Source organism: Poecilia formosa, unplaced genomic scaffold (genome assembly GCF_000485575.1).
Source record: "Poecilia formosa unplaced genomic scaffold, Poecilia_formosa-5.1.2 Scaffold186, whole genome shotgun sequence".
Classification (NCBI taxonomy): Eukaryota; Metazoa; Chordata; class Actinopteri; order Cyprinodontiformes; family Poeciliidae; genus Poecilia; species Poecilia formosa.
The window spans coordinates 632,233-656,896 of record NW_006800125.1 but is presented as its reverse complement, the minus strand read 5'-3'; the positions used below and the strand labels follow the sequence as shown (position 1 = coordinate 656,896).

The 24,664-nt window shown below is 38.2% G+C and overlaps 1 protein-coding gene across 8 annotated transcripts in view; it reads right to left on the bottom strand.

Annotated features, from left to right (window-relative positions):
- Positions 1–574: 574 nt before the first annotated feature.
- Positions 575–24,664, bottom strand: part of LOC103147632 (inositol 1,4,5-trisphosphate receptor type 1) — an 88,158-nt gene continuing 64,068 nt past the window's right edge. For 7 of the 8 annotated variants that reach the window (XM_007566074.2, XM_016678649.1, XM_016678651.1 and 4 more), the window contains 9 exons: positions 20,174–20,349; positions 17,335–17,499; positions 15,108–15,297; positions 14,924–15,016; positions 11,365–11,504; positions 9,253–9,418; positions 3,673–3,833; positions 2,805–2,966; positions 1,713–1,799 (listed from right to left, as the gene is read on the bottom strand). In XM_007566074.2, coding sequence (XP_007566136.1) covers positions 1,713–1,799; positions 2,805–2,966; positions 3,673–3,833; positions 9,253–9,418; positions 11,365–11,504; positions 14,924–15,016; positions 15,108–15,297; positions 17,335–17,499; positions 20,174–20,349 — 1,340 coding nt within the window. Of the gene's footprint in view, positions 1,800–2,804; positions 2,967–3,672; positions 3,834–9,252; positions 9,419–11,364; positions 11,505–14,923; positions 15,017–15,107; positions 15,298–17,334; positions 17,500–20,173; positions 20,350–24,664 lie in introns of all 8 variants that reach the window. The other variant, XM_016678647.1, reaches the window with a different exon arrangement.

Below are 24,664 nucleotides of genomic sequence, written 5' to 3'. Positions count from 1 at the left end.
TATGCATTAGTCCCGTCCCAATGATTAAGAAACAAATTCAAAGATATCTGAACAAATTATATGTATTAATTAAATCATTTACTAATTTTCTTGAATAAAACTGCCACCAGTTAAGGATAAAGATGGTTTTCTGCAATATATTTTACGTTATACTGAACCAAAAGAAGTCCAAATAAAAAAAAGTAATTAATCAACTTAAATATTTTCCATAAATGTACATCTTATAAAGTCTTAAAACTTTATATACTCAAAAAGTACACACCAATAAATAAGCACACCTTCTTGTGCACTTCCTCATTTGTAGAGCACAGCGCATATAATTTACAAACTGTACTTTTCCACAGACTTCTTGAGTCATTCCTGCTTTTAGCAGCTTACAGAGAACCGTGGCACCTACACTGTCTACTGGTCAGCGGCTAAAATTTAACGACACACTCAGAAGTATTAAAATAAACTGCGATGAAGCAACTTGTGGGGGGAAATACCAACCAAACTTTAGTTTCCGTTTAGTATGACATTTAGTTTGGCGTCCTCTTAATTTGTCAGAATGATTCAGAGATAGTTTTTCACAGAGTATTTTACACACTTTCTTTATTTAAATAAACTCCAAGAATGGAATGTACAATTCAGACACCAACCGTCAATTAGTAGAAAAGCTTAGTTTGGTCAAGCAGCACGCCAAGTGACCTCATATACACTCAAACACTCAAGAAGGCATTTTCATGAGGATGTTTTACAAAGTAGTTGTGTGCTACAAAAATATCAGTGCTTTGGACTAAATAGTAAAAAAAAATAGATACATAATTCAGTGTAGACACACTAAGGTTTGTGTTTTACTGGCTTCTATAAAGCCCCCATTAATAATCACAACACAGGATTTTCACGGTCCCTCCAGGGATGTTCGTACTAGACATAATTTAAAGTAAAAGCTATGGACAGGTTTTGAGAAGGCAAAGTAATTTTTCTTCACAAAACGTTTCAATGTGAACTGCCCTACAACAAGCAGGGCCTCAGTTAGAGATACTAGGGAGTTCAGAAAGTGATGAATAACTAATTCGAAATTAAAAAAGGAAAAATAAAAGACACTTAAGTTTTTATAAAAGAAGAAAAAAAAAACCAAAGTATGGATAAGCTATTGTGATTGTCGTGTATTCATGTTTTAAATACAAAATAAACTCTCAATTAACTCAAGTAACTCCAAAATAATTAATCTTTGTTTACACATTGCATATTATATAATCCTATTGCCGTCAGATGAATCCAATTATTAAATAACGTGCCGAAACAAATCTTCAAATCAACCTATGGCCTGAGTTTGCTGGTGCAACACGGAGGATTTGATCCTCGACAAAAGGACACTTGACGAGAAAATCTCCTTCAGCAACAATGCGACTGAACTTTTGGCTTTCAGGAGGGACAAAAGGCACAAAACATTCAGGGTCCTAAAGCTCAAGTCACCATGTTCATTTCCTTGACTTACAGGATTGACTTTGCAGATCTCCAGGCACTTTGTGCAAACTTAACCCACACAGACACACACAGGGTAACAACTTCTTTCACCGTACATAGATACAAACATGTCTGCTGAAGAGCAATATTTTATGAGGGTCAGGTGAACCATAAAGTCAGATATCCACCTGAAACAGTTGGACACATTGCCCTGCCAGGGAGTGCAGAGGCACTGGTGAAAGGTGGACTCCCCTCCAGGGAAATCAGGCAGGCTGCTGGGGATTAATGTTCAGATGTGGGGGATGACCCAGAAGTCCCATTCGTTGTTTTTGCTTCCTCTGCTCAGTCATCTGAATGGGGGGGGGAAAAAGCAGAAGAGTACAAAGGTGACATTTTAATTACAGGGACTTCTGTATTCTAGTATTATGACCTTAGCCACCTCGCATTGCTGCTGTCAGACTGAGCTGTGTACACTGAGGGCAGCTGGTGGAAAAACTTTGTTAAACTAATAAACAGCAAAAGACGAAATGCTGGCTATTATAAAAGAGTGGTGCCTTCTTAAGATTTTGCCAGTGCACCAGGGAACTTAAATAAATGTAAATGTCTCTGAGCAGGAAGTAGAAATGCATCAAAGATGGGCTTGTAACCAGAATAAGACTATTTTCATCTTCAAAACAAAAAAAAAAATCAAACTCAAAAATCAAATGTTTTCTGATCAGAAAAATAACCAAACTAAAACTGATTAGGTTGACTGACAAGTTTCATCTCTTTAAAATGAAGCTCAGTGTCACAAAGGTAATGAAAAACACAGTTTTTACTGTTTACCTACAAAGTTTCTCAGAAGGGAAAGACAGTAAACAAGTAATGCTGTAACTCTGCTCAAAATCTACTGATTTTTTTTATATAGTTCTCATCAACGTCATCAAAAAACCAATGGGGAGGAATAGATGTTCGTGGTTTATATTGTAAACTGAATGTGCAGATGCAGACATTTTCTAAAAAAAAAAAGTGTTAATTTAAAACCAGCTATCCAGAGTAGTGTAGCTACTATCTACAGTGTAGAATATACAAAGAGACTACTGGTTTAGCGTCAGTAGTTGTGCCAACTCCACTACATGTCAATGCAAAAGCCCATCTCAATTCCATGTTTGTATTTGAAAGTAATAGTAAAAGCACATTTCACAGTTGCTCACTCTAAGGGTTGTTTGTTGTTTATTGGTGTGGTATTTTGGCACGTACTGCTTCCCTACAACGGCGACGGCTCTACCAAAAAGGAACCAAAAGACGGAAGACGTTTCAATCTGGGGAGGGTGATTTACGTTACGAGAGAATCTGTAGCTTGGTAGTGCAGATACCTGCTCCTTGAGCTCCGTCAGCTGTCCAGACAGGTTGATTACTAGTCTCATGGTTGACTCCAGCTTCTCCTGCAGGCTCCTGATTTCATTCTGCTCCCCCTCTGAGTCACTGCTCACCAGAGACATGGCGCGCATCCGAGGAAACCAGTCCAGGTTGTGCTCCTGTGGGTACCCAAGAATATGACCGTTGTGTATTCACAACACCTGAGCAGTAACTTTGATCAGGATGTTTCCCTTGACTCTATGTAGTTTAGGGAAAGGGCTGAAATGTTAGAATCATAGTAAAACCAATAAATCCTTGTAATGTTTTAATGTTTTGCTTAGATTTAATGTTATAAACCGCAGGCTCGTGTTTTCTTGATTTCCCAACTTCCTCTTTGGCTGCACCGGTCGGCTGGTATTGTTAAATGGCTATAACCAGCATGTCTGTCGGTTAAGATTAGAAAAGAGGAAGACATTAGCACACTGGCATGAACATGTTTTTGTGTCATGAGCCAGGACATGTTCGAAAGTGTGAATCAGTAACATTAACGGATGAAAACATTTTTTTTGCCTAACTGCTGTTGCCAAAAACGTGGCAGAACCTGGTTAGCTTTTGACTCACGACTGACGTCTGTGACTTAAGAAACTCCCTAGTTCCACAGAAAAACTTTGCAAGGATTTTTAAACAAAGTTAGCCAAGCATATGTTTCTGAAGAAAAGATATGACACAATCAACTGGTCCCTTTAATCCTTTCAAGTAATTCAACCAGCAAATAATTTCCCTAAGTGCCTATATAAAACAGTAAGTGCGGCACGTTTCCAACAAATGAGCTTCCACCTTCTGCCAAGGAGGCACGGGTATTTCTGGGTGATTTTTTTCTTTTACCTTGATCATTTCTGCCACGTAGCTCTCGGGCCCGGTATATTCTGTGGAATCTTTCACTTTCACCAACACTATGAAGTACAGGTAGTGCCACATGTTGTGCTCCTCTTTGATGTGCTCTTCAAACGTCACCGTCTTGTTGTCAAACTTGTCACGCTCCAAACCTGCAGCGCAGAAGGCACGGTGTTGGCAGTCGTGTGTGGTTTAGAAATGCAGAAAGAGAAACAAGCGAAATTAACTGCTGCTGCCGACGGCTTCTTATTCACGACTTTTGGTTTTACGGAGTCAAAATTGACTTTGTGCCTCACGTTTAATGAAACAGTATGAAATATTTACTGAAAATGAAATACAGATATTTGAACTGAACAGTGGGGGTATTGGTAACACTGCTGCCTTACAGAAAGAAGATCCTGGGGTCAATTCAGGCCTGGGGTCTTTCTGCATGGAGTCTGCATGTTCTTTCTGTGCCGAGCCAAAGTACCTCGTCCAAAAAACGTTAATTGGTCTCTCTGAATTGCCTTTGCTGTGAGTGTGTGCAAGTTTGATTGTTTATCCCGTGTGTCTCTGGGTTTCCCTGCACCTGACCGGCGACCTCTCCAAGGTGAACCTGCCTCTCTCCCCATGATAGCTGGAGATAGGCACCAGCTCCACCAAGACCCTTCAAGGATAAACAGGTATAAATGACGGATGGCTGAGTTTATCAGTGAACATGATGCAATTTTGTAGTAAACTGAGGTCCAGTCTGTACGGTTTGGGTGTAAACAAGCTCAATTGTTTTAAGCACGTTTTCAGTGTTGGCATCTACGACCCCAGAGTGTTTCTCCGTTGAGACCAGGACAGTCTGGGAGCAAGGCCATCTGGTGCAGAGCTCGCTGTTCTTTTTGTGATTACAGTTGTTGTTTATGACCTAAATCATATCACATTTAGTGTGAAATGACAAGCCTGGGACTGTATTACCTAATGGTTCAGAGCATGTATTTAGTGTTTGTGTAAGTAATGAACTGCTATTTAGAGATGCAACAAGAAATCAACAAAAATAAAATAAGTTTTAAATAAATGTACATTAACCATTGACTAAAATAAAAAAAATAAAAAAAATAAACCCCTTTCCAGCTTTTGCCAGGTTTTCAAAAACAATGGCAACAAAGTAGTTATTGTGTGGCAAAAGGCAGAAAACCTGTACATTTTAATAAAATGCAGCGACCTTGCACTCAATAGTTTATTTAAAAATATCTAGAATGAGACATCATTAATAATTATTAGTGAAAGGTTAACGTAGTGTTACTATGCAGGAGTATTGTAAAAGAGTAATACCAGTGCAACTTCATTTAAACACACAGAGCGCCACAAAAAAAAAAAACAAAAAAAAAACACAAGTCTGATTTAGTCAAGAGTTAAGTCCTTTGCAATCCCAATGGAACCTGGTTCTGGTCAGAATAAAATAAAGGACAACCAGATTCATTATGACTTGAGGATTACAATGCATATCACTTGTCACATATCTATAAATGCAATAACCTATGAGACAACAATCTATCCATCTTATCAATCTATCCGTCTATTTTATTTAGTTTTTCTCTCCATCTATCTAAAGTCTATACCTTGCACTATTAACATGAGTTTCAATAGAGGCTGGGTTTTTTTAAGTTGCACAGGTTTTACATTGTGTTTGAGCTGGAAACTGTCAGTCAGATATGGCAACCCTGCTTGCAACCAATGGCCTATCAATGCTTTGTTTAGTTGTAGAGCAAGTTTATTATCTTGGAGCGTTGGCTTCTCACTAGGGAATACCAGTGTAATTTGATAGAAAATAATAGAGGCTTGATTTTTTTTTTAAGCTGCCCAGGTGTGTTGCCTTTCAGGTTTCCTTAAAATATTGGTAATATCTCATTTTGTATTTTTCTCATGAACCCAATATTGTCTACCGTCTCATTTTATGAGCAGCGCATATCATACCATTAAAGTATGAAGAAGTATGCCCTCTGGCTGATTACACTTTTTGTTTAGCCAAGTCATACCTGGATCCGTTTACAGCAAGTAATTAAGTATTCAGATCTTCTTCTAGGGTGAGGGAATATCACAAATTACTGTCTCAAGGAGAAGACAGGAGGAGGACTCAGGCGCTCCACTTCTGTGCTTCATTCCTTTTACCTTGAAACTCAAACCTTGGAATGATATAAGGCTTTTATAACCTTCTTCCAGCTGCATGTTGGCAAACCAGTTAGATTAGCTAATTGTTGTACACAGGGATCAAGCTAGCCTCCACTTGTAAGGCAAGACAATCATTATATATTTTGCTAGATATTACATGTTTGGTAATATATATTGGTCAGTGATTTGTGTGGGACTGGTACAAGTTGGAAAAGACAGCGCATATATTGAAATAAAATTGCGGCTAAAACCACGCTTTACCTGCTGAACTGCTATGTTGAGTTGTGAAACTCATTTTTATTTTGGTCCACATCAAGATCACAAATGTCCTCAAAGGGCCAGCTGGCAGATTGTATCGATAAAACTGCTTATTAAGAAACTGTTAAAATATTACAGCGTTCTCTGCATTTAATGATTACTTCTTAAAAGGGCAGAATTCAAGCACATTGTGCCTTTTTACAGAAAAATCAAGCAACTATGTTACCTTCAGTTGTTATAAAATGTTGTATATCAAACATGACTTAAGAGAAATTTGTCTTCATAATTTGGATGTCTTAAAATTGGTCTCTGTCTCTTTAAGAAGCTGCTACTTTTTCAGATACTTCACTTCCAGGATGTCATCACAACAATATGTCGCATATATTTTAACACTGATTTAATTCTGGAGTATAGTAGGCATATTATGTGCCATACAAATAAATTTAGATTTTGATTTTATTAGAGTTTTACACACGTCGTTTAGAGAACGTGTTCAGTATATTGCTTTAAAATAAGCAGGGATAACTTTTCATAAAACTAAACAATGAAACAGTGTTAAAAAAAACACCAATTCTCAAATTGTAATGTTTAAAAAGACCTCAAAGGAAAGTGAAAATTGGTATGAGCAAGAATTGGTGAATCTCTAATCATAAGGAAAACAAAGAGATATAAGGGTAAATAAGACATGTCTTAATTAATTGAAAGCTGGGATACTAACATTATGATAATTAAACTAACAAAGTAGTTCTCATAAATAGGAGAATTGTAGGACAGCGTGAAACATAAACTGAAACTAGTCCTGTTTCCTAACTTTTTCCATGTAAGATGGAAGTGAGCTAGATCTGTTGCACAAAGACGAATTCGTCTACAGGTGAAAATCAGATCCGTGTGTGCAGGATGCACATGGAGTAATTCAATCATCCGCCACAAACCCCATGAGATCTACAAACTGAATAGCGCACACTGTGAGACAGAATGGCTTATAAAACCAAGCCGGAGGACGTCAGGCGACTTAATTCCTGCGGAGATCAGCTCCTAATCTCTGCATCTCCTGTTCTCTTGTGGTCCTTCTGGAAACCATAGAGACAGCAGCTCCCCCTGTGGCCTGGCCTTATTTAACGTGACTGACTCACAGCCGATGGCTGGCTAGCTGACATAATGCTGTTCTCCTTCCATATGCTTACCACTTGTTCTGACTGCTTGTCACAACATATGCATGCTCACACACACGCTCCCATACTGCGCTCACACTCATTATGGTTTGGATGCACACGCTGTGCGACGTGTACTCCTTGGAAACATGTTTTGATCATATCAGGACATGCAGATGAACCCTGTTTCAAGCAGAAACGCAGTTTGGCTAATCATTGGAGATGCGCAAAAACATATGGTAGGGAAATTAAGAGTGTGCATGAGACTGAATGTGTAGGAGAGAATGTGTGTGCGTGTGAGACAGACATGAATTATGGAGGCGAGCAGAGCGGTGGCAGGAAGCTCTCATGACTCAGCCTTCGTTGGAACGACAGCATAGTGAAAAAGAGGGAGGAGGAGATGAGGAGGACTTCAGCAAGCTACATAGACCTCTACAGACCTACTTACCAGAAACCACTAGCACAACCTGGAATCTGGTGCTCAAGGTTGGAAATTTGGGAATGAAAGGAGTCAAGTAGAAAGCCCTTCAATCAACAGAGAGTAGCCGTATCACTCAGCCATGAGTGTGCTCTTCAAAGTTACTGATAACGCTACATGTGCAAAAGAGCATTGAAAAGCCTGAAATATAATGGAAATTTCAATCTACTATATATTTAACGTGGTTTTAACTTGTAGGTAATAAGGCCTAATTGCAGTTTCTCTAAAAATTAGAAGGCATATGATGAATGAAATATATACATTTTTTTACTTTTGAAATGTTATGTGATGAAGACTCTTTACATATTGGCTGCCCAATAGGAAGTTATTGATGACTTCTGTAAGAAGATAAACTCAGAAAAAAATATTGTTAAATGGTTGGCTGTCCACATAGAGCTGCATCCAAATACTTAAATGGAAAGCTGAGAGAGAGGAAAAACTGGGGCAGAAAAAAGAGCACACATAGATGTCCATGAGCAGGAACTGTAGCATTCCTGTTGAAGTTGCAATATTGTTAGAAGCTCCTTATCTTGGTAAAGGAAAAAAAAACTAAACTGCTGTTCAGTAGTCTAAAAGTCAAAATAGAAATATAATTTCAAAATTAGAGTGAGTTTCTCCAGAGTCTGGTACAAAACCTAGATTTCAGGTTCGGTGTGAGGTTTCCACAGTCAGTGATGGTTTGGGGAAACTAGGTCAACTCCTGGTGTTTTCTGAAGTTCAAAGTCAGCAGGTCCATCTAAAGCGCATAGCATTTCATGTTTTCTTTTGCTGACAAACTATTAAGATGTTGGTTTTATTTTTTAGCAGGACTTGGCACCTGCTCACACAGGCAAAAATGTAAGAAGCTGGTCTATTAACCAAGGTGCTATTGTGCTTGATTGGCCAATAAATCAAGCTGTTTGTTTCAGGACCCAAACTCCTGAGATAAACTGTGGAACATTGTCATGAAAACAATTTGTGACTCAGCATTGGCCCTGCGTTTTAGCCCTTTAAATATTTGAGCTATGATGAGAATGCGCCCAAAAGAAAAAAAAAAATCCTAAATAATTATTTATATCCAAACAGCAGCAGTGAAGGCGTAATTTAAGAAACTACTCGTCACGTACTTTTGAATCACTTTCCTAAAAGCTAACTCTGTATCCTATTTCATTGCTAATGGTAAACAGTACATCGTAGTTAATTATCGATAACCGAGGATAATGTATGTTTACATAAAGCCAATCCTGAAATACAAGTCGTGAAAGATAAGGAGTAAGTGTTGCTATGAGCTATCCGCAGACAACAGTTTTTTTAAAAAACATAATACATTTTATTAGGAAATCACGCCAGTTTGTGAAAAAAGGCACAATACTGCAAATTTCCTCTAAAGCCAGTAAATGCAAGATATAGAAGAACTTGTCCAGACTTCGACACACCTGGTAAAAATGTGCGAAGCATAAGCTCCTTTTAAAAAGTGGAAAAATCCAACTAATCAATTTATTCAATTGGGATTTTGCCAATAATTTACTCCATTCTGACCCAATACGAAAACCCGAACACACTCACCACAGATGAAGCAGGTAGTCTTCAAAATTTCTTCTTTCTTCTGTTTTTCACTTCTCAAGTCGGCAAAGGTGTCGATGATGACACCAAAGATGAGGTTGAGGACGATGATGATGACCATGAAGAAGAAGAGCAGGTCATAAATCACTCTGGCTGCAAACAGTGGCTCCTAAGTGGGATAAGGAAAATAAGCGTGCAGTTTGTAAATCCTCAATGTAACAGAAAAGAGATATAAAAAGAAAATGAACGGATGTGGTTTCAGTGAGGAAAATAGGCCTGTTTTATAAATTCACACGTGGAGACGGTTATTTGAGTTAAAAACGAGGTTATGCTTGGTCGTCATGGATAGAAACGGGGCAACAGGTGCTAACAGAGGCTAACGTAACAGAGACACCAGAGAGTTAACGTGATGTCTTATGTCAACCTTATGTGTTCAGTCATGGATACATGGGTCAAATTCAGGCACTCATTTAAAATGGAGATGTGGAAAAGTTTTTTTTTTTTTACCCTGTGGTACAGACTTCTAAAGAAAAATCCTAAATTTGACATAAAATATTCTTTTATTGCTTGTAAAAGAATATTTTATGTCAAAATATGTCAAATAGGATTTGACATATTTTATGTCAAATCCTAAATTTGACATAAAATATTCTTTTATTGCTGTAGCATGACAAGCTAGCTCTTTACTTTTAGTGCATTTAATTTTGGGGGGAAATATCCTATAAATAAGTTAAAAATTAACCAAATTACCAGTGGCAGGCTAATTGGTACACCTGCTGTTAATACATTGTATCTTTCACCAACAGAGCATCATTTGGCTTTCTTTTGTAACATTTAAAGAGATTAAGGTCCACAGACGGAGGGATCTTTCACCACCCCCTTTGTGCAGAATCTACATCATCCAGAGTCCCCTTATTATTTATTTTCTTCAGGTCACCAACACCGGGTTTTCATAAGATTTATGTCTGAGGACTGAGACGGCTGATTTTCTGTCTGATGGACCATTTCTGTATTGATTTGACCCTATGTTTCAGATCATTACCAATTCCAAAATCCACATGAGCACAAGTTCAGTACCTGTGATAACATCTCCAGAACATCTTTGGTTTCTTAATAGCAATCTACTTTTGCGCTGCCAGGAGGTTCACGTGACCTGACGAGGTTGAGAGAGTCCCACTTAACAGTGGGAAATGTGGTGGTTTTCTACATTTTCATCCTTCATTTTAAACCAGATCCAGTTGGAGAGTTGTGGAAAAGCTCAATCTTAATGTTTTTCTAACCAAAGAAAAGATTGTAGTTATAGTGCCAGAAGCATTTAGCAAACAGTCATCACTAACATAAATAAATATGGGTTCTCATTCAGGTCAGTAGCTAAAACAAATGGCCTTTTTTTTTGTCATGGTGTGCTTATAGTCCAATGTACCAGAAAATTATGACTAATTAGAAACTCTGATCAACTCAAAAAAAGAGAAAAAAGTCCTTCAGAAGAATATTTCTAAGCATCTGAAAGGGGCACCAACATGTTTGTCCCCCACTGAAAATATAGTTAAAAGTGGAATTTTCCCACATTTTCAGTAATAATTGCTGCTGTAGTGCAAAATTATTTTATTTTACTTCTTGCACATTTTTACCAGTGGCGCCAACAAATTTGCATCCGCTTTTATTAAACACTCACCAATAAATTTCCCTACCCTGCAGAACAAGAGTACTGACCAACTGTGCCTTTCTTCAAAAGTCTCAGCCGACATTTCACATTTATGATCCGAGTAACAGTGTGTTGCAAAGAGGGTGAGGGAGCAAGTCACATCCTCTTTTTGACGTCATTTGTGGTTCAAGTTGAATTCGGTGGAAATCTATTTTAAAGTTTCATTCCCTAACACAAGTCAGAGGCAGCGCAGCTGTTGGGAAACATTGCGAAAGAGCCACGCTTTTGAAATAAAAACAAGTTCGGCTCACAATGAGCTCAGAGCCAACTCACATGACCTGTGCAGCAGCAGCAGCAGCAGCAGCAGATACAACACCCCCCCAGGACACGCGCACACGCACACACACACACACACACACGCACACGCACACGCACACACACGCCTGGAACCAATTCAGACTGGAATTTACCTCCTTAGAAGGCTTGCGGAGAACATCTCCCACACCCCCTCCGCTCCTCAAGCCGTGACTCAGCACCGTAACGATACACATGAGCAGAGAATCGCACGTCCGCTCCATGTTGTTTTCATCCTCTGTGTCGATCCCAAACTCTGAGGAAGAAAAGAGAGCCGAGACATTTTAGTCATTCTAGACCAAAACGTTTTTACAAGAACTGCAAAGCAAAGCAATCCCAGTGTAGGTTTGGCATTGCTCTAGATTTTACTTTATGAACTGGTGTAACTGGACTATCAGGAAGTTAAGGACTTTATGTAACATAAAAAAAAGCCATACACAAAAGACTGCATATAAGCCTCACTAATTTCACTTAAGAAAGAGATTATCATTTTTTACATGCACCAAACATGCACTCTTATTGTTTTTATGGCCAAATGTAGCTTTAATGGTGATATTTTAAGGAAAACAAGATCAAGTAAATATTATCTTTATTCAAAGGCAGTCCATAAATCATCAGCTTGGTGGTGATAATAGGGCATAGTCTGGCCATGAGTCAGCAGCATGAGACTAATGGTAGGATCACTTGTGATTAAAAGGCTATAAACGTAGGCACAGCATGTTTGCTATTATTGCAACCATATTAATTACTACAGTTACAATAAGACCATCTGTACAATGTATTTTTATTTTAATTTAAGTCAAAATTAGTCAATCAAAATGATTTTTAAATGAATCATGTCTTTGACAGAAACTGTTTTCATGACTTGATACAGTTCCCACAGGTTTAAAAGAAAACTGTTCCTTGTTGTCTTGCAACTGAAGTATTGCATAAAAATGTAGTCAGTCCTGAAAACTGCAGTGGTCAAACGTCTTCTAAAGACGCCTCAATGCTAAGTAGTCACAGGTCCATACTTGCCTAATAATATTCCCAAAAGTATTTGAAAAGGCAGTTTATCAACACATCTACTTACATTTTTGATTTAAAAAAACATTTTTATTGTAGCATGCTGCATTACTGAGACTCCATCTGCAAAGTTTTAAATGGAACACATCTTAATTATGATCCATCAAAAACCTGGGATTTAGTGGATCTCAGGGTTGAATCTGACACAGTTTCGCTTGGCATAATGATTCATAGACAGGAAAAGGTCTGGTGTTGTCCTAATTATTTCAAAGTCTGGGAATAATTTGTGTTATTTGGAGAGATAATATCAGGAGTACCTCAAGACTCTGCGCTCGGGACACTTTTATTCAACATCTACATTTGACATACAACTTTATATTTTGTGTCACAACTTGAAAATAGTCCATTACAATTGGTTAGTGTGTCCATAATGTTAATGAGATGATGGGCCAGCAGCTTAGTATCAGATAGATTTGTTTTTGTTGCCAAGAATGCAAAGTTAGAAACAAAAAAAAAATCCCTAAACTGTATGAGGGTTAAAACAGCACATTATGCAAACAGTACTATGTTTGCATAGAGCGAAACCTCAATTTTAAGGTCAATTTTATTTTAAGGCTGTAAAGTGCTTTATGGACCAATAAAAATCTAGTCAGTTGAGGTCTGGTAAAATGTGGTAAAACTTTAACAGCAGCATTTGGGACGAGTTGTAGCTGGTTGATAGCATTTCTGTTTTAATGGAAGTGCTTTACTCTGGCTACATTTATAGGATGGTAATCAGATGATTTTTAAACAGTCTTTATGTTCATGTTTAAGGGTTTCTGATCAGGTTTGAATCATGTGACCCCTCCAGTCTTTAGAGACTCTGTGTCCCCAGGATCAAAACAAAACACAAGGAGGTTGCCTTTAGTTTCTGTGCTATTCAGCTTAGGAACAAACTCCATCAAAACGTCCAGAAACTGTGGGCTCCTTTAAATCACGACTGAACACATTATCACTTACAACAGCTTTCTTATAATCGGCAAAGTCTACTTGGTCATTTTTTTCTAACATAACAAAGCTATTTATTTGTCAAATGTGCATTTTAATGTCACCTTTTTTATGGAGCATCAATTTTCAATCTTGTTCTTTTGATAGATTTTGTATTATAATGTAATTGTGGTTTTTCTGTCCCATATCTCACAATGAATTACATTGTGTATAAACGGTGCTAACAAATAAGCTCATCTTTTTATACACAACCATGAATAGACACACCAACTAACATTAGCACTACTTTTCAAGGGTCTATTGAGCAAAATGTAATCACTTCAAAACAGGTTATGAGAATACTTTCACAGTATGAATATGAGATGCACCAATTAAAACTGCACTTCATAAAAAAGCCTTTCGATGGGTTGGTACCTCACAACTCTTTTTTTTTCACAACCAGAAAAATTTTCAAGCTGCATAACTTGTCTTTCTTGTGAGTGAAAAGTGGAGCAGCCTTTCTTCAGCCAGCAAACAGGCAGTGTGCAGCAACACAATGCCTGTACGGCATAACAATGATTTATATGGAAATGGAAATCTTTCCATATAAATGTACATTTATATGGAATAGAAATGAATTCCCACTTTAAGCTGAAGGTGTAATCTACTGATTTACAACAAGAATCCCTCACTTTGTTGCATAACTCCACATCAGTCGTGTTTACATGCTTTGGCTCCAAGTGTGATGCCTGTTAGTCAAAACAACAATGTTTTTGTTTTGCTGAAATGTGAGACGGTGAAATCTGAATCAAAGCAGTATGTAGGTTATCTTAACATGAGGGAAGGAGAACAGTTTAATGCTCCTAAAACAAGACTCGTTTAAATTACACGTTTCTATGCCCAGTTTCAAGGTTGTGGGTTCAAAACTTTTTCTTGGCTTTTGGGAACGTTTTCTGTCTTTTATGTAGGTAAAATATAGAAACATTACAGCTGTGGGTTAGTTCGTAGATAGTAGTTGTCACAATTTTCTTTGCAATAATTTTAGACCTCATAAACTTCGCTGCAAGTCTTCTTTTCAGTCTTAAGGTCAGCGAACAGCCAGACTGATGGAAAGTTTTAGGGAATTTGCTGTTTTTCTCTGAGATGCAACAGTTAATCAATGTCACATGCAGGTCGACGAGGTCGCATGTGAACCCTTTGGATCAAATTGCAGTCACGTGACACTCGTATGAGTCACAAGCAGGCAGGTGTGCGTTGGTGCCAAAATGAAGAACAGAGGAAACCCAAACGCATTAAAAAAATATCTCACAATATTATTTTCCTTTCTGTGGTCTGACAAGTCACTTCTCTGGTATCTTCCTCATAACACGAGCCAATTTTACAAGCAACTACCCCTTTCTTTATAACATTATTCAACAGCCCATTTAGAAAACACGGAACATGAAACCAAATCCAAACCGAAGCCATTTACCAATTCACTTGTAAGTGCTCAAATGAAAACCAACTTTTCACCCTGAAAAGGACAACTCAGGGAACACAGGCCTTTAGCTTCAAAAACTGACATGAAAACCATAATTTAGGCTTCTTGACTACCCTCAAACATTCAGAATTAGGTCTAATTTAGAACAGCACGGCCTTAAACCAGCAATGGCTAATAAAAACTCTTTAGATAGTCAGAATATGATGCATCACGTTACTAAATACCTTCCTGCTGAACAATGTTGCTGCAGTTCTCATTAAGGCCTCCTTGACACATTCCTGTGTTTAGAAACTCCCCAGCGAGACTGCCGCCACTCTCTATAAAGTAAAAACATAACAATGCACAGAATTTAGTGACATCTAAAACAACAAGGACAACTGTGACAAATGGACTGCGTTGTCCCCTTACTTTGGGTTGCGTTGGCAATGCGGTCCACCTCTAAGATGAAGTCGTCTTTGAAGAAGATGTAGCCGACGATGGAGAACAGGTAGACCAGGATGAGAGCAAGCACAGCCGTCAAAACGATGGAGCGTCCGTTTCGGGTCACGCTCTTGATCACATTCAGCAGGGTCTCTTCTCTGTATACCAGGTCAAACAGCTGCAGAAAAACAGCATGAATTACAAAGCAACAGAATTAAGAATCTGTAAAATGTAGAAAATTATAAGTTTGAGAAAAAAAATGCTTTTTGTAAATTTAGTTTCCCTTCTCAGGAGACGCAAAAAGCCAGTATGAATCTTGCGGCTTGATAAAAAAGAAAATATGATCTATGTTCTTTATGTTCTGCAATTTATGGTAACAATGAGAATTTCACAGGGAGGTTGAGTAGTGAACCCTGCAGTCAGCTAATTATGTAATTATCAAATTGAATTATGTAAAATCAACTTTTATTTTTAGCTTTATAGCATGTTACAGTGTTACTCAATCGTCAAAAGCATACCTAAAGTGTTGCTTTGATTTTTTTCATGCATATCTGAGAAATAACTGAATCACCTGTGGCAGCAGCCATCCCTGGGTGCCTAAGCACGTTCTCTCACAAAGCACCGCCTATTTCCACAAAGCTCCTACTTGGAGCTGTAGTCTCCAAAGAGCAACTCCCTCACTCAGCTCCTCTAGACTAGCAGCAGCAGTGATTAGCAAACACCTGGTGGAACTGCACATCTGCTGACCCTGTCATATGAACTACTTATCAGCTCAACGCTTCTCAGAACGGTTGTAAATGGCATCCCGGAGAACCACTGTTGTGACAGCATACTTAAGGCAAGCCTCTTAAAGAGACAGAAGACAATTTTTAGGTGTCAAATTGCAAAGTAAAATTTCTTTTAAGTTATGTTTGATATATACAGCAGAATGTAACAACGTTACTTTACTGTGCTATAAAACGGTACTGTGTGCTTGCAAAATACATAATCCCGCCTTTTTAGCATAAATGCAGATTGCAGTTTTCAAACTGTAGTTTATAAAAGTGATAAGTCTTGCTCCATTAGTTTCCAGATAACCTTCCTTGTTTTTCGTAAAATGTTTCCAAAATGCAGCAGATCAAATTCAACCAGCTGACCAGCAGTGCACAAGATTAGGTTGGGTAGGCGCTCTTTTCTACTCTATGCTCCACACAGATAAAACTCCCAATCCGTCTCAGACTTCCTCTGGCATGTCATTACTAGAGGTTTTTAAAGCTTAACTTTTAGAAAAGCTGTGTATACATCGGTACTGATAACTAGCCCTTGCCTGCTGTGAATTTTAAAAACACTGGCATTATCAGTCTGAAAGGTTATCAGATTGCTCTTACACCTTGAAAACTACAGCAGTAACATAAAAAAAACCTTCCAGATAAAACATCCCTCCATTCCAGAGCAACTGTGCCTATTTTTAGGGACAATGAGTGAGAGGCAGATTATTTATTCTGCACTGTTGAGAATAAATAATTCTGTGTTTTCCTCTCGGTCTTTTAGCTATTTGCATGTTCGTATGTGCATAGATGCATTCACGTAGATCACATGTGCGCAAAGCAGAAGCTAAAGGCAATGACATGTTAGGAAACACCTTCAAAGTTAAGGTTAAACGAAATGACAAGCTAGGGAACGCCCTCTTTAGGGCGTAGTTTAGACAGAGGTTAAAGAAAGAAATTACAAACTGTTGTTTGATGCCATTTTGCTTTGCTAGCCCATAAGGATAGCATGAACAATGGACCAGCTGTATTTTGGTATTAATAAATGAAATTCATGAATTCAACTCACTGACTCTTCTTCAACCTCATACATTAAGAACCAAGCATAGAGAAAGGATAATTGTCCACAGCATATCAAAAGGACACACATGCATGCACTCAAACCCATCAGCAATTTATAATGACAAAATATTCTAACCTGCATGTCTTTGAAGTATGAATGAAGAGAATGTGCAAACTCAACAGAAAAGCCATTAAAAAGTTCAGATTGAGGCAAAAATCCAAACAACGGCATCGATAAACCAACTTTTTGGTTTGGACCAAAATGAGCCTAAACTAAAAGGCTTTCAAAATTAATTTTACCAATCGATTCGAAAGCCTTTTAAAAAGGAGAATGTCTACATGCCTATGAAAGTCGATGGATTTATATCCTGCAACAAACATCCTACGATTTACTGCTTCTGTCTTACCAGCAGGCTGTAGAAAAAGACATGACCAAACACTCCCAGGCAGCAGATGATGAGGTAGAGGAGATGATAGAGGAACTCGAAGTCCATCACCATGGCTTTGTATCCTCGTGTGAAAGTCCCTCGGTTTCCAACAAAGCTTATCAGGAAGATGATTTTATTACAAACCTAGAACAAAAAAGGTCATGTTTTGTTATTGTTAATGCCAATGAGGGATGATAAATCCTTAATACTTTTAAGGATGGCATCCTATTACCAGGGGCTCTACCGTAGGAAAAAACGTGCCAAAATCAGCGACGGTGAATTTTGAGCTAAATGAGGGCACACTGTTAGATTTATTCCATTTAAGAAGCTCAGTTTTCTGTGTAGATTAAGGGATTGACAAAAACCCGGTTAATACATCTTAAATGGGTCCTGCTTGAGAAACCTCACTTCTTCGTCATATATCTGTATATAATGTAACCCACTTTCTTTCTAGGTGGTGTGGTGGTGTGTGAGGGAGGGTTTGGGTGATTACATCCTGGAAGGATTTTGATCAAAAATAAAAGGAAAATCTAAACAAATATGTAAAACGCTTAAGTTTGGGTGTAAATCTTTGGGTCTAATTCGAGAGTTCTGAATTTGTAAGAGAGAAAATTATAAAAAAACAGCAAAACAAGGGAGAAATATGACCACTTGCATATAAACTAGATTTCAGAGTTGCCAGGTTACTGCAGTACATGGCAACATCTCTGATTTCCTGTTTTGACCTTTTTTTTTTTTTTATCTCATAACATGCTTTTGTTTGTACATGTCAACAAAAGAACCCAAAAGAAAGTTAATTAATGATTTTTTTATTTTTATTTTAGAGCATTAGGTGCTTTTAGGAGCATTAAAAAAAAAAAGAACTAGCAAAGCTGTAATGTCATTTCTGAGATCCAGCACCAGGCAACACGGCGCCGGCAGGAGGAGCTGGGAGGGCAGGAGGGGCAATGAGAGGGGCTTGTGTGGTTCTGGCCTGCCAAAAGACCGTTAGCATGGGAGGTGAAAGAAGAAGTGGAACTAGCTGGGAGGAGGTTTCTCAGTACTTGAAAGTGCATACACTGGTGACTTCGATTCCATTTCTCTGGGGAAAATTAATTTTAAACCACACAGAGACATTTTCTCACAGAAAGCATGAAGATGAAGAGTTTTAAATAGTTTCGATCAACGGTACTCAGTCATGTAAAGAGTTCTGCAAAACCAGCCAAGAAAATGGCGTCCACATAAACTGACAGACGGGGCACAGAGAGTGTTAACCAGAGAATCAGCTAAGGGGCCTCTGGTGACTTTGGATGAGCTGCAGAAAACCACAGCTGAATCTGTCAGTAGAACCAATATTGGTTGTATAAATCTTCTTTGGTGGAAGAACAGCAAGAAGAAAGTCATTACTGAAAGACTTCAATAAGAAGTTCAGTTTTCCACAGGCCATGTAGGGAACAAAGCAATCACGTGAAAGAACGATCTTTGAACATACTGAACTGTTTAAGATACATTTAAGACTCTTATGTATTGAGGAATGCCAACTTTCCATATTACCCTGAACACTCCATCATGATGAAGCATGGTGGTGGCAGCATCATGTTTTAGGGATGCTTTTCTTCATAAGGGTTAAGGAAGATGGTCAAGGTTAATTGGAAGATTGGTCAACTAAATACAGAAGGTTCACCTCCCAGCAGGAAAATGACTGTAGGCATGCAGTCAGCGTCACTGTGGACTGGTTGTGATTGAATGGCCCAGTCAAACTCCAGAGCAAAATCCCACTGAGAGTCTCTGGTGAGACTGGGAAGCTGCTTTTTATGGATGCAAGTCATCCAGTATGACTGAGCCTGAGCTTTTTCAAAAAGAAGGATGGGGAAAACATATCTACGTGCAAATAGCAGGCAAAGCAAAGACATACTCAAAAAGTAATGATTTACTCAGCACTCCAAACTTTTAAGATAATCTGTGTAAAAAGTCTGGGTAACACTTTATTTGAAGGGGGTTGAATAAGACTGACATGACACTTTCATAAACATGACATAACACCTGTCATGAACATGAATAAGCCTTCATGAATATTTATGACTGTTTTCATAAAGCGTCATTCGGTAAATTATTACACTTTTAATACAAAGTTGACATTATTCAAAATGTCTTTGTTATGACAACTTGACATTAATCAAGAAATTATTACTGATTAAACTTTACCTTTAATAACATAAAGTTACCTGATTTATAAAGTGCAATCAATAATACTATTATATCAAATTTATATCAGTAATGATTTCTTGGTTAATGTCAAGTTGTCATAACAAAGACATTTTGAATAATGTCAACTTTGTATTAAAAGTGTCATAATTTACCGAATGACGCTTTATGACAACAGTCATAGCTATTCATGAAGGCTTATTCATGTTCATGACATGTGATATGTCATGTTAATGAAAGTGTCATGACAGTTTTATTCACCCCCCCCTTCAAATAAAGTGTTACCAAAGTCTGAAAACCATGTACAATGTCACACTTACCCACTATTTTGGTTGCTCTAACACATGAAATATCAATAAATGATGGTGGTGTTTGTGGTACTTGCATGACAACATTATGAAACAACAAAAGGTATGAATACTTTTGCATAGCACTTATCCCACAAAGCAATTTTCCTCATATGGAGTAATCAGTTACAGAAAAATTAGCTTAAGAACTAAAATGTATTTTTCCTCTTTTTGTGTCTGAATAGTAACACAACTCTACAAAAAAAAAACAATTAAAAAGCATCCAAATATAAACAGAAGTCAGTTTATACTTCTAAACACCACCGCAAGGTTTTAAGTCGACTCACATTGAAAGCACCCAAAAGGAAGAGCGTAGGCTCCAGGCCCACAGAGAAGATAAGACGGAGGATTGTGACAGCAACCAGGGCTAAGATACCCAGCGGCTTCGGCATGAGCAGAACAAGGACCAGCGCTGCAAAGAATCCCATCCACAGCAGTGCAGACAGATGGGGCTCCAGGATTCCTGCAGAACACACACACACACACGCACACACACAAAGGCAATTAACTGCGAAATGGCCAGACAGAACTCAACCATATCTACCAAAGCCTCCACAATAAAATGTGATTTTAAAGAATCTAGCAAACAACCCTTATATTTTACCTGCACTCATCATCAGGCTGAACGTTGTTAATTATTTTCATTGTAGAGTGAGTGTTACAAGTTGAGATTACGGCTTTATAAATGTTCGCACACTCTCAAATACATACAAATATCACTAATATTTAGTCAAATGCCAATCAACAGGTTGCATAGTCCTTTATTTATTTTATTCATTTGCAGTTTAAAATGAACATGTCATAAGCGAGAGTTTTGAATGAAAAGGAGTATTTTGAAGAGAAGAAAATCTTATATTTTATAGTTGATGCCTCTTCCTGGCAAAATCTGTGAACCTCATTTAAATCTCATTTCCAGCCATAAACCAAGTTTGTAAGCAAAGTTCATAAAGTTTTAAAAGGGTTGAGGTCGAGGCCTTTCCGGAGAATTAATGCTGCTCTATTTTATCCATTTCAAAGTCGGCTTAGATACATCTGGGTTTATTTTCCTGTTTGAACACCCAGTTGAATCCAAGTTTAAACCTTCTAGCAACCAGAATCTGGAGGTTGTCCTCTTTTTTTCCCCTCCATCTACTAGGTGGAACACAGCAGTGCTGGTGGCAGCCACACTCAGCATGATACTGCTACCGCCATGTTTATAAGTTGGTACAAGAAAGACTTATTTTGAAATCTCCAAGCATTCTTGTCTTTGGGAGTCAAACATCTTCATCTTTTAACGAGTCGCTTTTGAAGCAAGGGTTTTGTTCCGGCTGTGGACAGTGAAGTCTGTTTTCCACCATCTTTCAGTTTTGACAGCCTTGAACTTTGGTGGTTTCTGGATTGTTTCTATATCCAAGCCATTTTTCTTTCACCTGGGCGTTGGTAACAAACGATTTAATGTTTGACACAATTCAAGTCAAGACAAAGGGCTAGTTAGTTGATTAATCAGGTGTTCCTAAAACATATCAGAACTTTATTGACTATCCCTGGAAGTTGTGTCCATTCCTGGACACCAACAAATTTAAATGAGTTGCTCTAACAAAGTGGTGTGAAATATCCAGTCATAATTACAGCAAAAGCTTGTTGAAAGGCACAAAATATGCCAAATATTACTGTGTTTAGTGAGTGTGCAATCTATTTTTGAGTCTGCATGTATAATTTTAATTATTTCCAATGTGTGCACCAAAATCCTGATTTTTTATTTATTTCTTTTTAATTACTGAAGTTGTTCACTGTTAGTCCAGGTAAGACCTAGAAGTAATTTGACATTATTACCTAGAATCTGAGTTTTAGTTCAGTACCTTAAACCTCTCCTGCATTGGAAAGTATTTGATTTCAACACGAGTAAGTTACATAACACCAAAAGGTGTATGACACAGTTTTGTTGGGACTGAGTGTGTACGTGTTCACACAAATCTTTAGAGGGAGCCAAACCGATGCTCCCTCTGATCCTGAACTAAATCCAGGATTAGAGCCTGAAACATGGCTTTCATTTGGCGATGTGCCCGTCAAGCTAAAATCTCCTACCGGGTTTGATTTGCTTAAAAGCCGAGGCCACACTTTAGCATATCCTAAAAGATTACTCGCTGCATGCTTGGTCACAACCGAGATTAAAACCAGAAACAAGCAAAGAAGGAGAAAACTTCAAGGAGAATGAGACGGACAGGGAGCGAGAGACTGCTGCGGTTAGTTTTTTTTTTTTTCCTTCTCTTGCCCCCCCCTCCGTTTCATTCCGTCCTTCCCCGTCTCTGGTTTTCTCTCCTTTCCAATCCCAGTGGAGATCACATGACAGGTGCCACTTACATAACGGCCTCTAAAAATACCTCAGCTGAAAGATTCATGAGGAATGAGCGGGGAGCAGCACGCAGCTCCTGTGATGTCGGAGACAGAAAGAGGCGCGCTTACGTGCGCTCTCAAACTCCCTTACGACTGCGTGCAAATATCTGCAGGACAACTGCAGAGCTGCACAGTTCGAAAGCTCGCGTGTGCTAAGAGTGTGGCACGCTAAGCAAACTTGCTCATCAAAAGCCGGTTAGTCATGCGTGCAGGCTGAACACACTGACCTAGATCTCTTGCTCTTATAACCTCCATTCTAAAGCCCTAAGTAGCAGGGGAATGGGAGAGCACAGAGTGCATGTTTTCTCCAAGTCGGTGAGAGCAAAAGAGTAGACCCGGGTCAGAAGTCATAAAAAATGCCTGTTTCAGCAGGTCAAAGGTATGCAGCAGTCTCACGTGATGTCACGCACACAGACCGAGCTCCAGAGGGCATAGAGATACAGTCAGGCATTATTCGTGTTGCGTAACAATTATGTTTGTGTATGGAAAACAGACAAGACATCATGGCTGCTTAGTTTTTATATCAGAACGTAGCAGTTTTTGTTTTCAACCGTGTTATAACAGTCGTACTCCATGCATTTGTTTTCGACGTTACAACAACTACATTATTCATTTAGTTTACTGGAATTTTTATGATAGAGGTCTCTAAAGTTTCTACTAAAAAGATATCAACCTAAAAGTTCCCTTGAGCCGCTGCTGAGACCAAACTGGCAATTAAATAAAGAAACTAGTCTGGGTTTTTTTTTAGATTAAAAACATAAAAACTTTTCTTCGGGTTTATCCCACTAGATGGTAGGTATGCATTTTTTCATGCTTTTTGATCTGAATGTTTTCTTTTCATATGATCAAAATAACTTTTAGACTGTTCTCAGCAATGACAATAGTGAAAATGAATTTATCCGCGCTTAATGAAGGGGTTTCCTGGATTTTCCTGTTTCTGGTACTATTTATGATAAAATGAAAATGAAAACAAAAGGATAAGTTAATAAAAGATGATAACATTGTATTGTACCTTATTTTTCCTTTTTTATTTATTTTTTTAAAATTTTGAAACCATGATTCATTTCTTTCCTGGTTAAAGATTACACATTACTTTGAGTTCGTCTGAGAGACAAATTCCCAGTTAACGCTTTGAAGATCGGAGTTGAAAGGTGGCAAAATGGGAAAACAAATTTCAAAGGTACAGATAATTTTGCAGGATACTGTACATTAGTCATTTACCAATTTTATTTTTGTCACAACTGACATGATTTAAAAAGGTTTAAAGACACTACAGAAGTTTTACTTGTAGGTTTTAATGTGGTCAAAGATATATACATGATGAATAAGTTTTCAGATCATCATCATATATCTGACCCGTATAAAAACCTTGAGGTGCTTTAGTTTCTGTTTACAGTAAAGACGGCAGTGGCGCAGTGTTTATTGTTGTTTCCATAGCACTGGAGGGGAAATATGACGGGAAGCAATGAAGGCTGCGGGTGTGTTTTAAACCAGGATAGTCCCGCTCCTAATCCTGATCAGGTGATTAGACGTCAGTAGATTTGAATGTGGTGAAGAAAAGAGATCAGTAGGTCACTGCAGAAAATCAGCCCTTTAAAGCCGGTTTTTGTGGGTGGAAACAATGCATGGTTTAAAATGGGATTGACGTCAGAAAACTTTGTTGCAGCTTCCGACTGAATTAGTTGACTTCCCTGCTGCTGCTGATTTAAAAAACGGGCATGAAGCAGCAATGTTACAATCACTAACTTTAATGTCTTTTATTAGGATTTTATGTGAAAGTCCACCTGTAAAGTGTGCTCTGCATACAGAGGGGCAATTTTTTTAAGATAGGTCTTGACCAGCTTTGGACATCTACTGTCAGACTGAAAATAATCCACATTCCTTTTTTGGAAAGGAGGCGTCATGAACATTGACTTTCAAGTTTTGTCAAATTCTGAAACAGACTGAGGCCTTGGCTTTAACTAGGACATTTTGACAAATGTATATTTTCCTTTGAGATTGTTGTATTTAGCTTCCAATTAACCCCAACTAACTTTCCTGACAATTGTGAAGAGAAACATCGCAACAGCATGAATCTGTTATTTGGTGTTCAGAATGCTGTGTAGAATGTGTTTTCTGGTCCAATAGTGTTGTAAATGTAGGGCAAAAAGTTCTGTTCTGGTATCACCTGACCAGTGAGCCTTCCTCCGCATGTTTGCTCGACCCCTAAGTGGCTTGAGGGTGAAGCACAAACAGAACTTATAATGGCTTTATTTCAAAAAAGGCGTTCATTTTGCAACTCTTCTATTAAGGTTAGAGTTCAGTTTAGGTCTCATTTAGCCAAAACACCTTGTCCCACATCTTTGATGTGTCCTCTTCATGTGCTCTGTTAGAAAATATGAAAAACTTCAACACACACACACACA